At 41.3% G+C, this 18,402-nt stretch overlaps 1 protein-coding gene across 1 annotated transcript in view; it reads right to left on the reverse strand.

The window, feature by feature from the left end:
- ARMC10 (armadillo repeat containing 10) overlaps window positions 1-18,402 on the reverse strand; it is a 32,648-nt gene that overhangs the window by 9,773 nt on the left and 4,473 nt on the right. The window contains exons 2-3 of the mRNA XM_004739589.3: window positions 3,696-3,844; window positions 875-1,009 (exon numbers count right to left, since the gene is read on the reverse strand). Of these exons, the coding sequence (XP_004739646.1) occupies window positions 875-1,009; window positions 3,696-3,844 (284 nt within the window). The remainder of the gene's footprint in view (window positions 1-874; window positions 1,010-3,695; window positions 3,845-18,402) is intronic.

The raw sequence follows: 18,402 nt of genomic DNA on the forward strand, positions 1-18,402 counted from the left end.
GACCTGCAAATGGCCAACAGGTACATGAAAAGATGCTCAGTATCACTGATCATCAGGAAAATCAGGAAACCAGGGAAATCCAAATCAAAACCACAATGAGGTATCACCTCTCACCTGTTAGAATGGCTGATGTCAAAAAGACAACAAGCATTGGCAAGGATGTGGAGAAAAGGGAACCCCTATGCTCTGTCGGGGGAATGTAAATGGGCACAGCCATTATGGGAACACAGTAGAGGTTCCTCAAAAAATTAGAAATACAAACTACCATAGGATCCAGCAATTCCAGTTGTGTATTCAACTGAAGAGCTCAGGAAGAATAATTTGAAAAGATACACGCACCCATGTTCACTGCAGCATTATCCGTAATAGCCAAGACACAAAACAACCCGTGTTGACAGATGAATGAATGAAGCCAATGTGGTCTGTATATACAATGGAAAATTATTCAGCCATGAAAAGGAAGGAAATCCTGCCATTAGCAACGAATGGATGGACCTTCAGGGCATTATACCAAGTGAAATATAACAGAGAAAAATACTGGAGATTTCCCTAAAAAAGATATCTAAAAAAGCCCAACTGACAGAAACAAGAGAGGCATGGAGGCTGCCAGGGGCTGAGGGATAAAGGAAATAGGGAGATTTGCTCAAAAGGTACAAACTTCTAGTTAGAAGACGAGTAAGTTCTGGGATCTCATGTACAGCAGGGGGACTACACTGTATTACATAAAGGTGCTAAGAGGAGAGATCTTAAATGTTCTCACCACACAGACACAAAGGGCAATTATGTGAGGTGACAGAGGTTTGTTACTAACCCTATAGTGGTTTTCTCTGTTATTTATAGAAAACTTACACATTTGCGATCTCAGGTAACTTACCTTTATCTTGACTTGATTTTCAACATTCACACTCAGGTTATTCAATGCATTTAAAGCTTTCTCTTTAATACTGTGGTTGGGACTGTTGATTTTGCTTCCAATGACTGGAATACCACCCAATTCACGAATAATGACCTAAGAGGGGAAAAAACAGGACCACCACTTCAATACCCACTTCCTTCATCAAATTTTTTGGATCCACAAATACAAAATAAAATTAATGACTCTTTGGAAATAACTTTTTTCTATGCACAATCTGTAGTTCTTATTTAAAAAATTACTTTCTATAAATTTTTTTTAACATATATATTTTAAGATTTTATTTATTTGAGAGAGAAAAAGAGAGTATGAGAAGGGGAAGGGTCAGAGGGAGAAGCAGACTCCCTGCCGAGAAGGGAGCCCGATGCAGGACTCAATCCTGGGACTCCAGGATCAGGACTTGAGCCGAAGGCAGCTGCTTAACCAGCTGAGCCACCCAGGGACGCTACTTTCTATAATTTTAAAGGTAAAGAAAATAGATTGAAGATAATTAAGATATGTAATTATTTAAGAACTATAGCTTGGAGATCTACAATGAAGATTGGTAGAGCTACCGAAATGATATCAATTTACAAACAAATTATTTTACTTTGAAATAAGTTATATGATTTTCCTATTACAGACACAAGTGTTAGGATTTAGGATACCAAAGTAACATTTTGCTAAAATGTATTCTTTGGAATACAAATCCCTCAAGATGTTAACAGATGTTCCATTAAGACAAGGGAGGTTCCATGATTCAGTAAGTTTGAGCAACTCTGGGTTTAAGTGTAGACGCTTCTTTATTGTGAAGCACTCAGATGTTCATGAGTATTGGCAATCTCCAAGAGGGGAGCACTGAACAGAGTATTTCCATGAACTATACACAAAAGAGAGGGTCATTTTTCAATGGGGGTGGGGGGTTTTAGGAGGAAGCACCTATCAACATCTTGAAGAATTATAATTCTACACAATTTGAGAAATGATGCCCAAATTTTCAAAGAAAAAATAATCTAGGGATTTCTCATACTTGGTTCCAACATGACACTACTTTGTGCCTTTGGCCCCCGTACTGAACGATACATTAACCACTTCAGTTCTTACAAGAAAAGTAAGTTGAGAATTACTCCTGTCAGGATAAAACATGACCTTCTACGAGGGAAAGAATGAGAGAGTCTCCTGGCGTCATCCACTTTTTATCAACAGCCCCAAACCCAACTCTACTGTCAATAGTGGGCTCAGCACTGGGACGAAAAGAAACTCCCTGTGCAATCCCAGGTTCTTCCTAAGGATCTGTGATTACTAGAAAACAGTTTGTTGTTGTTGTGTTGTTTGAACTATCCTATTAAGGCAGATCAGGGCACTGTAATTTACAAAGAGGGGCACAGACTCCATTACCCAGGAAAGCACTTGTTCAGCCAGTGGCTATGGAACCAGTTTCACTGCAGCTCCTCTCTGAGGGAGCCAAAGTACGGGATCAGAATCAGCTCCAGGCATGCTACTAAATGAGTCACCATCTGCTGTTTTTATTTGCCGGGCACTTCTCCCCACTGGGGCAGAGAGAGCACCTCCCCTATCCCGTTTAGTTCCCGATGGGGCTGCTGGTCGAATGGGAATGCTGGTCCCATCCATCCCCGCTTTCCGGCTGTGGGGTGCTCCCATGGGGTCTGGGATGCCACAGAACAGCCCCTGAGCCAAAGGGCTGGTACCTGATTGCGGCCGAGCAACTCCGCCATTGGGATCACCAGCCACAGGGATGAAGGCTGTGGCGGCCAGAGGCTTTCTCTCCATCCCAGTGACAAAACCCTCTTTGTGGCCAGAGAGATTGAAAAAAAAAAACCAAACAAACAAACCAAAAACCCCAAACCCAATACACAAAAAGGAGCAGGGCTAAGCAAAGCCAAAAGATGGAGGGGGAGAGAGCGCTCTGGCCACGCTCTCTGTAACCTTAAACTGTTTTCACTTGTGCCTGAAGCCAGGGCTATTCTTTGATGCTCAAGTTAACCGAGCTCAGTATTTCCCCTTTTTGTTTTAAAATAATGTAAGTTGGGTTCTGTCACTTGCAATGCAAAGAATACAAGTAATCAACAAATATCCTTTAAATCTCCCTATAAATCTCAAGAGCTTTACAGTAAACCTTGCCATGCTGGCAAAAACTTGGCTGAAATAGAGTATAAATTCAACATCATTTTTTCATGACAAAGTTATGAAAAGTTCATAATGTTTTCATGACCAAGTCAATGAAATGCATTAGCTGAAAATCATTACATTTAAAAAACAAAAACAAAAACAAAAACAAAAACTTTCTCCTTGGAGGTAGTGGGGAGAAGGAAGCATTCCAATTCAGCACTTTAGACCTGGTGTTAAATCTCTACTGGTAGAAGGGTTTACACTGGTCAGCGGTTGTCAATGGTCCTGGCTCCCCCTGCCTTAGAACCACCCCCAAAACCTACATATAATGGAAAGCACGTAGAGTTCAATGTTAGATGATTTCACTGTTCTCCTGCAACACTGCTGAATTTTAAATAATTAAAAAGGCCACGCAATGCTAAGTGGAGTAGATCACACTTACCACAAATGTGATGCCTGTGACCAACTTCCTAGGGATCTAGAATCCCAGGAATACAAATGTCACTATTCAGCTGTGCTTTTCAGAAATGAACAAACGCTATGTGGTAGGTACATATCCCCACACTGTACAGATGAGGAGAGAGGGGCTCCAGGATTAAATGCCTTATCAGGATCACAATTAACTGCCAGTGTGTAAAGATGGGGGGCACCCACTCAGAGACAAGGTACTTACTTGGTTAGCTGAAAAGGCTGCATTGTTACCCAGAGTGACCAAAGCTCTTTCAATAATTACAGGATCATCAGTTGACTCAAGCAGGTAAAGGAGTTTCTGGAGCTGGTCGCCACTGAGGACATCATCATGGGAACCATTGGTTAAGTCTTCTGCAAAAGAACAAAATGATTTAAAATTCATTTAAAATCAATATGAAATGAAAAAAAAATTTTTTTGTCAAAGAGAGCGCACAAGTGTGTGAGCGGGGGTGGGGGAGATGGGGAGGGGCAGAGGGAGAACCTTAAGCAGGCTCCATGCCCAGCACAAGCCTGCCACCGGGGCTCCACCACAGGACCCTGAGCTGTAGTCCTGTCCCACACTTGACTGACTGAGCCACTCAGATGCCCCTAAAATTTTTTTTTTAATTTAAAGATTTTATTTGCTTATTTGAGAGAGAGTGAGTGAGCATAAGTGGTGGGGAGGGGCAGAGCGAGAAGGACAATCAGACTCCTCACTGAGGGTAGACACTTGACCGATGGAGCCCCCCAGTTGCCCCAGAAGTTTCTTTTCTTTTCTTTTTCTTTTTTTTTTTTTTTAAAGATTTTATTTACTTGACAGAGAGAGAGAGATCACAAGTAGGCAGAGAGGCAGGCAGAGAGGGGAGGAAGCAGGCTCCCTGCAGAGCAGAGAGCCCGAAGCAGGGCTCGATCCCAGGAACCTGGGATCATGACCTGAGCTGAAGGCAGAGGCCTTAACCCACTGAGCCACCCAGGCGCCCCAGAAGTTTCTTTTAAATAACATGGAATGCATGCTCTGATGCTGGGCACAGTTAAAGCACTTCATATGCTTTATCTCATTTAATCTTCAAGTAACCTTTGGAAGAAGATATTATTAAAATTCTCAATTTACAGATGGGAAACTGAGACATTAAGAAATTAGCCAAAGGGGTCACATAGGTGCCTCACTTGGTTAAGCATTCGACTTTGATCTCAGCTTAAGTCTTGATCTCAGGGTAGTGAGTTCAAGCCCCACACTGGGCTTCACGAAACACAGCATGGAGCCCACTTAAAAGAGAGAAGAAAAGAAAAAGAAAAAAGAAATGAGCCAATGGTCACTTGATAATTCTCTCTCAGTGAGGCACCGCATGCCAGAGCACATGCTCCGTCTTTAAAAATCAGGTACATGTGTCCGATGGAACACTTGCCTAGAGGCATACATTACTTAAGGAAAAGGATTTAAGTAAGTAAATCTTTTTGATCATATATTTTAAAAAAGATTTTTATTTATTTATTTGACAGACAGAGATCACAAGTATGTAGAGAGGCAGGCAGGGAGTAGGGGGGAAGTAGGCTCCCCACTGAGCAGAGAGCCCAATGGGGGGCTCGATCCCAGGACCCTGAGATCATGACCTGAGACGAAGGCAGAGGCTTAACCCACTGAGCCACCCAGGCGCCCCGTGATCACAATTTTTGGAGCACCTCAGGCAGGAGAAAAATCTGTGGGAGTCACTCAATCATGTTGCCAGTATGGCAGTTTTGTTTGGTGTACATGGACATGGCCTAATGACTAGGATACAGTCCTGCTGGAGGCAAGGACAACAGGAAAGTTTTCATTCTGAGTAAAAGCTACAGCAGTCAAATGCTGGATCTGGTCAGTGACTTAGAATTTAGCTCTACCTTAAAAAAAGAAAAAAGAAAAAACAACCTATTTATAGAAATTATCACAGGAAAAATAGAAGTATTTTATAACACCATCATTGTGTTATAAAAATAGAACATGATTCCTGAAAACTAAAACTATGAATATAAGTTAGCGCACGTGTCCACAGAACACAGCTGGGGCAGGGGCAGCCTACAACAATAGGTGCTATATGAGGTCACATCTGTGCCTTTTTTTTTTTTTAAAACGATTCTTTATTTATTTGAAAGAGAGAGAGAAACAGTACCTGCACACGTAAGAGAAGGGGCAGAGGGAGAGAGAGAGGGAGAAGCAGGGAGGCTGATGCGGCGCTCAATCTCAGAACCCGGAGATCACGAAGTGAGCCAAAGGCAGGTGCTTAACTGACTGAGCCACCTAAGCACCCTGTGCTGTGTCTTTTTTATTTTTATTTTTTGAAGATTTTATTTATTTGACAGACAGAGATCACAACTAGGCAGAGAGAGAGGGGAAAGCAGATTCCCTGCTGAGCAGAGAGCCCGATGCGGGGCTGGATCCCAGGACTCTGGGATCATGAACTAAGCCGAAGGCAGAGGCTTTAACCCACTGAGCCACCCAGGCGCCCCGCCTTGTCTTTTTAAAAACACCTACCGGGGCACCTGGGTGGCTCAGTCAGTTAAGCAACTGCCTTCAGCTCAGGTCATTATCCTGGGGTCCTGGGATCGAGCCCCGAGTGGGGGTGAGGGTTCCTTGCTCCTCCCTGTTCATGCTCCCTGTTGTGATCTGACTCTAATAAATAAAATCTTCAAAAAAATACATACCAAATTATTAAGTGTAGTTATCTTTGGGTGCTGGATTACAAATGACTTATTTTCTACCCTGTGCTTATGAGCATGTTGGTTTTTTTTATAATAAATACGCATTACTCTTGTAATAAAAACAATTACGTATATTGCCTTAAGGATGAATCACAGAAAACTATGAGGGAAAGGGTCAAGTAGAGATGGTGGAGACAATAAGTGATATGCTGTCCTGAGAAAGCAAGTAAGAAGCCCGTTAAGAACATCTAAAAGCCGAGAGGCCAGCAGTTTTTCACTCTCAGGTTTAATAATTAGGATCTATGGACTCTGCTTTTACTTCTGAATCCATTACCTGCCTCATGTGCACTTTGTAAAACCGGATTAACCCCCCAAATATTTGAAAAGTGAAAGAATGACAAAAACAGATTTTAGAAAGGAAAGATTTTGGGGGTTCATCCGAACTCTTTTTATACAGGAGGAAACTGAAGCTAAGACTGTTTAAAGATTTGCCCAAAGCCACACAGGTAGTTAGTAGCAAAAAGTCAGAGAAATGAAAATACAAAGTGCAGGCAAGTCATTCAACCTCTTTTGAGGTCTCAGCTTTCCTCATCTATTAAAAAAGGGGATGATCTAAGACTGTAACTGATTCCAAAGGTGCACCTCTAAAGTCGTGTGATTTTGTACACATATCTGTGGGAGAAAACAAAAATCCTGATTAAATAGCAGGCAGAACACTCGCACAGACATTTTTCCAAAGTCTATAGCCAGATGGCTACAGGCACATGGAAAGATGCTCAGCACCATCACCAGGGAAATGCAAATCGCAACCACAGTGAGCTATTACCTCATACTCGTCAGACTGGCCATTACCAAAAACACAAGTAACAACAAGAATTGGTAGGGATGGGGAGAAAAGGGAACTCTTCTACACTGCAGGTGGGAATGCAAACTGGTGCAACCACTCTGGAAAACAGCATGGAGGCTCCTCAAAAAGTTAAAAATAGACCTACCCTACGTTCCAACAACTCCTGAGTTTTTATCTGAAGAAAATGAAAACATTAATTAGAACAGAGACACATGCACCCCTTTATTGCAGCATTACTTTGAACAGCCAAGATGTGGAAGCCATCTAAGTGTCCACTGATAGATGATGAATGGGTTAAAAAGAAGTGATGTGTAGATACACACACACACACACACACACACATGGATATTATTTAGCCATAAAAAATATTAAAATTCTACCAGGCAACAATAGGGATGGACTTGGAAGGTAATAAGCTAAGTGTAAAGAGCCAGAAAGACAAATACCATATGATTTCATTTATATGTGGAATCTAAGAAAAAAAAATAAACGAAAACCAGAAACAGACTCATAGATACAAGAAACAAAATGCTGGTTACCAGAGGTGGGAGGGGTTTGGGGACAGGTGAAACAGGTAAAGGGGATTAAGAGGTACAAATTTCCAGTGATAAAATAAATAAATCATGGGAATGTATTTTCATCTTTCCCAATGCTCTCAAACAGTCTAAGCTGTACAGGAATTACAAATTTCTTAATACTGAAGACACACACACACACACACACACACACAAAAGGACCCAATTCTGGTTCAAGATGGCGACATAGGAGATCCTGAACTGATCTCTTCACACAGACACCCTCAATCTATTGCTACATCAAGGATAATTTTCTCTGGAAGAAATCCAGAAATGAGAAAAATTGAGAAAAAACTCCCCACTAAAACTGACAGTAGAGGATGAAACACAATCTTGCCATCACCACCTCCCCTGGTGCAGCAACATATAACCCGGCAGGAACTCACATCTCCCAGCATCTCCCTGAAGAGCAAAGGCTTTGGACCCCACACCCTGTCTTCCAATTTTTAAGATTTCTAGCTGAGACATGGGCTTCCAAAATATCTGGCTCTGAAAGCCAATGAAACTTGCATCCATTACACCCACCAGGCTACAGAAAATTAAGAGAGAGTTTTTAAAGGGCTTGCACATACTAACCATGGCTTAACCCCCTAAGGCCAGCAGAAGCAGTAGCCTGGCTCCAGTCTTTTCATCAAAGAGGCCTATTTACTTATCTTAATAACTGCAAGGCAGCTTGAGGGGCAGACTTCTCTTTGAACAAACATCAAGGGGCTGACTGACAGTAATACTCTCCAGAGATGGGGAGGCTGGATGGTCCTGGTCCCATCTTTGCACTCTCCCCATGCCTCGCTCTAGGATGCTGGTATTTCCCAGAAAGGAGTCTGCACACATGTCTGGCATCCTGGTTTTTGCGGCTGCTGCCCAAGAGATGTCCCTTGATCACCTGGATCTAGTGGCCAGAAGGACCCACAGGTTCTGTGGGATGGTAGCAAACAAAGAAATAGTTCAAAACTAGCTATCACCCCAGGGCTCAGCACAGAAAGATCAAACACCCATCTCTGTCTTCGACTGGCAGGTGTATTTCCATACTGTAAAAGCTGCTACCTGAAGGTTTGGCTTCTACTCAGCCTGTATCTAAGCACTGAATGAGATCCTTCCCTTTAGGACACAGACAGGGCTTGGCACACTCTCAGCTGCCATGAGCTGTTAGAAACAGGCTGCTCGAACAATCACAAAGCTTGGAGAGACAAGCAAGACTTGGGCACAGTTGAAGAGTAAGATTCATTTCCTACATGAGATCACTCCTTTAAGACTGGGACAGAAAATCAAAGAAAGTGCTAAGCAGAAGTCACAGAGTTGAAGAATATAATAACGGAACCAAAAACAAACTACTAGAGGGATTCAATAACAGACTAGAGGAAGGAGAAGACAGGATCACTGAACTAGAAGACAGGGCAGGAGAACTCATCCAATCAGAGCAGGAAAATAAAAATGAAGATAGCTTAGGGGACCTATCTCTCTCTCTCAGACAAATAAATGAAATCTTAAAAAAAAAGATTTTAAAAAAAGATTTCATTTATTTGTCTGAGAGAGAAAAAGTGAAAACGAGTGTGCACGCACAAGAGGGAGCAGCTGAGGGAGAGGGAGAAGCAGGCATGCACAAGAGGGAGCAGCTGAGGGAGAGGGAGAAGCAGGCTCTCTGCTGAGCAGGGAGCCTGATGCGGGACTTGATCCCAAGACCCTGGGATCATGACCTGGGCCAAAGGGATATGCTTAACTGAGCCATCCAGGTGCCCCTAAATAAATAACATCTTTTTTTAAAAAAGTCAAAAGCTAAACTCAAGGAGAAAATCTTACAAGCTACGACAGAAAAATAACTCATTACATATAAGACCATGAGCAGATTTTTTAGCCAAAACTTTGGAGGCCAGAAGGTAGTGTCACAGTATATTCAAAGTGCTGAAAGAAAAAAAAAAAAACAAAAAACCGTTAACCAAGAAAAATCTAACTGGCAAAGTTGTCCTTCATAAATAAAGGAGAGAGAAAGAATTTTCCAGACAAGCAAGAGCTGAAGGAGCTCAGCACCTCTAGCATGGTCTTACAAGAAATGTTAAAGGAATTTCGTGAAGTTGAAACAAAGGGTGCTAATTAGTAGCAGGAAAATACATACATGTATAAATCTTGCTGGTAAAGATACATAGTTATATTCTGAATAATGTAATGGTGGTGGGCAAGTCACTTATCTTACAAGCTAAAAGTCATAGTAAAAATACTATCAGTACAATAATTTAAGGGATACAGAAGACAAAGATATAAATTGTGATACCAGAAACAAACTGTGTGAATGTGGAGGGAGTAAGAATGTAGAGCTTAAGAATGCATTCAAATTTTAGTTATTATAAACTTAAAATAGACTGTTATGTTTTAGGTAAGCCTCAGGGTAACCACAAAGCAAAAACGTATGGTAGATAAAGAAACATTAAAGGTAAAGGAATCTAAACCTACCACTACAGTAATCATCACACCACAAAGAGAGCAAGAAAAGAAAGGCACAAAGGAAATACAGCCAGCCAGAAAACTATTAACAAAATGGCATTAAATCCATACCTACTGAAAATTATTTTAAATGTAAATGGCCTCAAGCCTCCAATCAAAAAGCTTAGAGTGGCCCAAAGGATAAGAACAAAAACAAAAACTGGAGGAGAGAGTCAAGATGGTGGAGGAGTAGCAGCCTCACATGACATCAGGTCGCAGGAGTTCAGCTAGATAGTTACCAAAGCATTCCGAACACCTACAAACCCAACAGGAGATTGAAGAGAAGAGGAGCAGCAATTCTAGAAACAGAAAATTGCCCACTTTCTGAAAGGTAGGATGTGCAGAGACGTGAATCTGAAGCGACAGGAAGATAGACCCTGGGCAGGGGGGTGGGATGGGGTGGGGAGGCTGGCTCCCCAGCAAGCAGCGGAGCAACGGAGCACAGAATCAGGACTTTTAGAAGTCTGCTCTACTGAGGGACATCGCTGCAGAGGCTAAGCAGGGGTGGAGCCCTTGTGGGGACAGTGTGGTACCAGGTCACAAGGGTCACAGAAGGATCCAGGGTGTCTTGAGTGCAGCAGAGCTCGCAGGTATCAAAGTGGGGAAGCCGGCTACAGAGACAGAGCCGGGGAATGAGCTCTCAGCTCGGGGCTACCTTAAACTGTGGCACAGTCAGGCCACTGCTCTTTTGGGCAGGGACTCGACAAGTAGCAGATCCGGGGAGACCCACCTTCCCCCGCCAGAAGAGGAGCATGGCAGGAATCTGCTGGGTTGGGAGACTCCAAACGGGGCTGTGCGCCAGAGACAGAAATGCCGGGTCACAGGATGGGCGAGCTCCAAGCGCAGCCAGAGACCAGGGAGACGGGAGTGATTGAGCGCTTTTCTCTGAGGGTGCACTGAGGAGTGGGGTCCCGAGCTCTCGGCTCCTCCGGCCGGGAGACCGAGAAGCCACCATTTTCATTCGTGTCCTCCAGAGTTCTAGGGAAAGCGTTCAGGGAACATAAGCACCCCGAGAGCGAACCCAAGCAGAGCATATTACATAGCCCAGCCCTGGCAAGGGTGGCGTAGTTCCACCTCGGGTAAAGACTTTCGAGAATCACTGCAACAGACCCCTCCCCCAGAAGATCAGCAAAAACATCCAGCCAAGACCAAGTTCACCAATCAAGGAGAAGAGCGGAATTCCAGAGGAGGGGAAAGCAAAGCATGGAATTCATGGCTTTCTCCCCATGATTCTGTAGTCTTGCAAAGTTATTAAAATTTTTTTTAAAAAAAGATTTTATTTATCTACTTGACAGACAGCAATCACAAGCAGGCAGAGAGGCAGGCAGAGAGAGAGGTGGAAGCAGAGCTCCCCGCAGAGCAGAGAGCCTGATGGGCTCGATCCCAGGACCCCGGGATCATGACCTGAGCTGAAGGCAGCAGCCTTAACCCACTGAGCCACCCAGGCACCCAAATTATTTTTTAATTTTATTTTTTTCTTACTCTATTTTTTTTTAACTTTTCCTCTTTCCTTTTTTAACATTTTTAAAAACTAGTTTATCTTAACAATACCTTTCTTAAAAAAATCTTTAAAAATCTTCACTTTTATAGTTATATTTTATTCTTCATTGTATCTAACTTTATTTTAGTAGACATATAGGATGTTTTCTTCTGAAAAATTTTGGGATACAATTTCTTTAATAGATCAAAATATACCCTAAATCTAGCACAGGGTTTTGTTCTAGTCTCCAGCCTGAGCAAATTCTCTCCACTTTCTTTTTCTTTTCCCAACCAACTTATCAATTTCTTTTTAAGAATTTTTAAAAAATTTTTTCATCTTTACAGTCATATTCCATCCCTTCCTCATGTTTACCCTTACTTTTATATATATATGTGTTTTCCTTTCTTTAAATAAAATTTTGGGAGGTAGTTTCTTCTAAGAGACTAAAACACACCCAAAATCAAGTCGATGGCTCTGTTCTATTCACCAGTCTTACATATATATATTTTATCTTTTTTAAAAATTTTTCAAAATTAAAAAAAATTTTTTTACCCCCTTTCTTCTCCTCCCAATTAGGGATCTCTTCTGATTTGGTTAGTGTACATTTTTCTGGGGTCTTGGCCACCCTTTCAGTATTTTATTCTCTTGTTCATATATTCATATCTGGATAAAATGAAAAGGCAGAAAAACCACCCACACAGAAAAGAACAAGAGGCAGTACTGATGGCTAGGGACCTAATCAATAAGGACATTGGTAATATGTTAGATCCAGACTTCAGAATGATGATTCTCAAGGTGCTAGTTGGGCTTGAAAAAGGCATGGAAGATATTAGAGAAACCCTGTCTGGAGAAATAAAAGTCCTTTCTGGAGAAATAAAAGAACTAAAATCTAACCAAGCTGAAATAAAAAAAGCTATTAATGAGGTGCAATCAAGAATGGAGGCTCTTGGGGCACCTGGGTGGCTCACTGGGTTAAGCCTCTGCCTTAGGCTCCAGTCATGATCCCAGGGTCCTGGGATCGAGCCCTGCATCAGGCTCTCTTCTTAGCGGGGAGTCTGCTTCTCCATCTCTCTCTGCCTACTTGTGATCTCTCTCTCCCTCTCTCAGGTGAATAAATAACATCTTTAAAAAAAAAAAAAAGAATGGAGGCTCTTACTGTTAGGATAAATGAGGCAGAAGAGAGAATTAGTTATATAGAAGATCAAATGATGGAGAATAAAGTAGCTGAGCAAAAGAGAGACAAACAACTACTGGACCACGAGGGGAGAATGTGAGAGATAAGTGATACCATAAGATGAAACAATACTAGAATAACTGGGATTTGAGAAGAAGGAGAAAGAGAGATGGGGCAGAACGTATATTGGAGCAAATTATAGTAGAGAATTTCCCTAATATGGCAAAGGGAACAAGCATCAAAATCCAGGAGGCACAGAGAACCCCCCTCAAAATCAGTAAGAATAGGTCCACATCCCGTCATCTAATAGTAAAACTTACAAGTCTTAGTGACAAACAGAAAATCCTGAAAGCAGCCCGGGACAAGAAGTCTGTAACATACAATGGTAAAAATATTAGATTGGCAGCAGACTTATCCACAGAGACCTGGCAGGCCAGAAAGAACTGGCATGATATATTCAGAGCACTAAATGAGTAAAACATGCAGCCAAGAATACTATATCCAGCTGAGCTATCACTGAAAATAGAAGGAGAGATAAAAGGCTTCCAGGACAAACAAAAACTAAAAGAATTTGTAAATACCAAACCAGCCCTAAAGGAAGTATTGAAAGGGGTCCTCTAAGCAAAGAGAGAGCCTAAAAGTAGTAGATTAGAAAGAAACAGAGACAATATACAGTAACAGTCACCTTACAAGCAATACAATGGCATTGAATTCATATCTCTCAAGTTACCCTGAATGTTAATGGGCTAAATGCCCCAGTTAAAAGATACAGATTATCAGAATGGATAAAAAAAACCCCAAAAAACCAAAAAAACAAAACATCAAAATCCTGCCTACAAGAAACTCATTTTAGATCCGTAAACACCTCCAGATTTAAAGTGAGGGGGTGGAAAACAATTTACCATGCTAATGGACCAATCAAAAGACACAGGGTATCAGAATGGATTAAAAAACCAAGCCCATCAATATGCTGTCCACAAGAAACTCATTTTAGACCCAAAGACACCTACAGATTTAAAGTAAGTGGGTGGAAAACAATTTACCATGCTAATGGACATCAAAAGAAAGCTGGGGTGGCAATCCTTATATCAGATCAATTAGATTTGAAGCCAAATACTATAATAACAGATGAGGAAGGACACTATATCATACTGAAAGGGTCTGTCCAACAAGAAGTTCTAACAATTTTAAATATCTATGGCCCTAACATGGGAGCAGCCAACTATATAAACCAATTAATAACAAAATCAAAGAAACACATCAACAATAATACAATAATAGTAAGGGACTTTAACACCCCCCCTCGCTGAAATGGACAGATCATCCGAGCAAAAGATCAACAAGGAAATAAAGGCCTTAAATGACACATTGGACCAGATGGACATCACAGATGTATTCAGAACATTCCATTTCAAAGCAACAGAATATACGTTTTTCTCTAGTGCACATGGAACATTCTCCACAATAGATCACATCCTGGGTTACAAAATACGTCTCAACGAGTACCAAAAGATTGGGACCATTCCCTGCATATTTCCAGATCACGATGCTCTGAAGCTAGAACTCAATCACAAGAGGAAAGTTGGAAAGAACCCATATACTTGGAGACTAAAGAGCATCCTTCTAAAGAATGAATGGGTCAACCAGGAAATTAAAGAAGAATTGAAAAAATTCATGGAAACAAATGATAACGAAAACACAACTGTTCAAAAATCTGTGGGGACACAGCAAAGGCAGTCTTGAGAGGAAAGTATATAGTGATACAAGCCTTTTTCAAGAAACAAGAAAGATCTCAAGTACATAACCTAACCCTACACCTAAAGGAGGTGGAGAAAGAACAACAAAGAAAGGCTAAACCCAGCGGGAGAAGAGAATTAATAAAGATCAGAGCAGAAATCAATGAAACGGAAACCAATAAAAACAAAAGAACAAATCAATGAATCTAGGAGCTGGTTCTTTTAAAGAATTAATAAGATTGATAAATCCACGGCCAGACTTATCCATAAAAAAAGAGAAAGGACCCAAATAAATAAAGTCATGAATGAAAGAGGAGAGATCACAGCCAACACCAAAGAAATACAAACAATTACAAGAACATATGAGCAACTAAACGCCAGCAAATTTGATAATCTGGAAGAAATGGATGCATTCCTAGAAACTATAAACTACCAAAACTGAACCAGGAAGAAATAGAAAACCTGAACAGACCCATAACCAGTAAGGAGATTGAAGCAGTCGTCAAAAATCTCCTAACAGGGGCACCTGGGTCTCAGTGGGTTAAGCCTCTGTCTTTGGCTCAGGTCATGATCTCAGGGTCCTGGGATCAAGCCCTGCCTCTGCTCAGCAAGGAGCCTGCTCTCCCCCCTCTCTCTGCCTACTTGTGATCTCTCTCTCTCTGTCAAATAAATAAATAAAATTAAAAAAAAAAATCTCCCAGAAAACAAGAGGCCAGGGCCACACAGCTTCCCAGGGGAATTCTACCGAACATTTAAAGAAGAATTAATTCCTATTCTCCTGAAACTGTTCCAAAAAATAGAAATGGAAGGAAAACTTCCAAACTCATTTTATGAGGCCAACATTACCTTGATTCCAAAACCAAACATCGCATCAGAAAAGAGAATTACAGACCAATATCCTTGATGAACACAGATGCGAAAATTCTCACAAAATATGAACCAGTAGGATCTAATAATACATTAAAAGGATTATTCACCACAACCCCACAATACCACAAAGTGGGATTTATTCCAGGGCTGCAAGGTTGGTTCAACATCCGCAAATCAGGGTGATATAGTACATTAATAAAAAACAAGAACCATATGATTCTCTCAATAGATGCTGAGAAACTATTTGACAAAGTACAGCATCCTTTCTTGATCAAAACTCTTCAGAGTGTAGGGGTAGAGTGTACATACCTCAATATCACCAAAGCCACCTGGAAAAACCCACAGCGAATATCATTCTCAATGGAGAAAAACTAAGAGCTTTTCTGTTAAGGTCAGGAACACGGCAGGGATGTCCACTATCACCACTGCTATTCAACATAGTACTAAAAGTCCTAACCTCAGCAATCAGACAACAACAACAAAAAAAATTAGAGGCATCCAAATCGGCAAAGAAGAAGTCAAACTATCACTCTTTGCAGATGATATGATACTTTGTGTGGAAAACCCAAAGGACTCCACTCCAAATCTGCTAGAACTTGTTTAGGATTTTAGTAACGTGTCAGGATATAAAATCAATGCATAGGGGCGCCTGGGTGGCTCAGTGGGTTAAAGCCTCTGCCTTCGGCTCAGGTCATGATCCCAGGGTCCTGGGATCGAGCCCCGCATCGGGCTCTCTGCTCGGCAGGGAGCCTGCTTCCTCCTCTCTCTCTGCCTGCCTCTCTGCCTACTTGTGATCTCTGTCTGTCAAATAAATAAATAAGAATAAAATCTTAAAAAAAAATAAATAAAATCAATGCATAGAAATCAGTTGCATTTCTCTACATCAACAAGAAGACAGAAGAAAGAGAAATTAAGGAGTCAATCCCATTTACAATTGCACCCAAAACCGTAAGATAACTAGGAATAAACCTAACCAAAGAAGCAAACAATCTATACTCAGAAAATGATAAAACACTCATGAAAGAAATTGAGGAAGACACAAAGAAATGGGAAAATGTTCCATGCTCATGGATTGGAAGAACAGATATTGTGAAAATGTCTCTGCTACCTAAAGCAATCTACATATTTAATGCAAACCCTATCAAAATACCATCTATTTTTTTCAAAGAAATGGAACAAGTAATCCTAAAATTTAAATAGAACCAGAAAAGATCCCAAATAGCCAGAGGAATGTTGAAAAAGAAAGTTAAAGTTGGTGGCATTACAATTCAAGACTTCAAACTCTATTACAAAGCTGCAATCACCATGACAGCATAGTACTCACACAAAAAGACACATAGATCAATGGAACAGAACAGAGAGCCCAGAAATAGACCCTCAACTCTACGGTCAACTAATCTTTGACAAAATAGGAAAGAATGTCCAATGGAAAAGACAGTATCTTCAACAAATGGTGTTGAGAAAATTGGACAGCCACATGCAGAAAAATGAAACTGGACCATTTCCTTACACCACACACGAAAACTCCAAATGGATGAAAGACCTCAATGTGAGACAGGATTCCATCAAAATCCTTGAGAACACAGGCAACAACCTCTTTAACCTCAGCCGTAGCAACTTTTTCCTAGAAACATCACCAAAGGCAAGGGAAGCAAGGGCAAAAATGAACTATTAGGACTTCATCGAAGTTAAAAGCTTTTGCACAGTAAAGGAAACAGTCAACAAAACCAAAAGACCCATGACAGAAAGGGAGAAGATATTTGCAAACGACATATCAGATAAAGGGCTAGTATCCAAACTCTATAAAGAGCTTATCAAACTCAACACCCAACGAACAAATAATCCAATCAAGAAATGGGCAGAGGGGGGACCTGGGTGGCTCAGTAGTTTAAAGCCTCTGCCTTCGGCTCAGGTCAAGATCTCGGGGTCGTGGGATTGAGCCCCACGTGGGGCTGTCTGATCAGCGGGGAGCCTGCTTCCCTTCCTCTCTCTTTGTCTGCCTCCTTGTCTACTTGTGATCTCTGTCTGTCAAATAAATAGATAAAATCTTAAGAAAAAAAAAAAAGAAATGTGCAGAGGACATGAACAGACATTTCTGCAAAGAAGACATCCAGATGGACAACAGACACATGAAAAACTGCTCCACGTTACTCGGCATCAGGGAAATACAAATCAAAACCACAATGAGATACCACCTCGCACCAGTCAGAATGGCTAAAATGAACAAGTCAGAAAACGACAGGTGCTGGCAAGGATGCAGAGAAAGGGGAACCCTCCTACACTGTTGGTGGGAATGCAAGCTGGTGCAGCCACTGTGGAAAGCAGCATGGAGGGTCCTCAAAAAGTTGAAAATAGAGCTATCCCTATGACCCAGCAATTGCACTACTGGGTATGTACCCTAAAGATACAAATGTAATGATCTGAAAGGGCACATGCACCCCAATTTTATAGCAGCAATGTCCACAATAGCCAAACTATGGAAAGAACCTAGATGTCCATCAACAGATAACTGGATAAAGAAAATGTGGTATATATACACAATGGAATACTATGCAGCCATCAAAATAAATGAATCTTGCCATTTGCAATGACGTGGATAGAACTAGAGGGTATTATGATGAGTGAAATAAGTTAATCAGAGAAAGACAATTATAACATGATCTCCCTGATATGAGGAATTTGAGAGGCAAAGTCGGGGGTTTAGGGGGCTGGGAAGAAAAAAAAAATAAAACAAGATGGGATTGGGAGGGAGACAAACCATAAGAGACTCTTAATCTCACTAAAGAAATTGAGAGTTGTGGGGGGCGGGGGTATGGAGAGGGTGGTTGGGTTATGACATTGGGGAGGGTATGTGCTATGTATGGTGAGAGCTATGAAGTGTGTAAGCCTGATGATTCACATACCCCTGGGGCAAATAATACATTATATATTAATAAAAAAAAAAAAAACCCAAACCAAAATAAGACCCAACCTACATTTTTATTTTGGTCACCCATTCTAACATAGAGTGAGTTTTTCCAAAGAACCAAGCAATTCCTGGACACAATTCCAGGTTCCACAATTCAATTCAACTTTGACACTTTCTACCTGCGGCAGA

The sequence above is a fragment of the Mustela putorius genome, unplaced genomic scaffold (genome assembly GCF_011764305.1).
Source record: "Mustela putorius furo isolate JIRA1106 unplaced genomic scaffold, ASM1176430v1.1 tig00003845_pilon_pilon_pilon, whole genome shotgun sequence".
Taxonomy (NCBI): domain Eukaryota; kingdom Metazoa; phylum Chordata; class Mammalia; order Carnivora; family Mustelidae; genus Mustela; species Mustela putorius.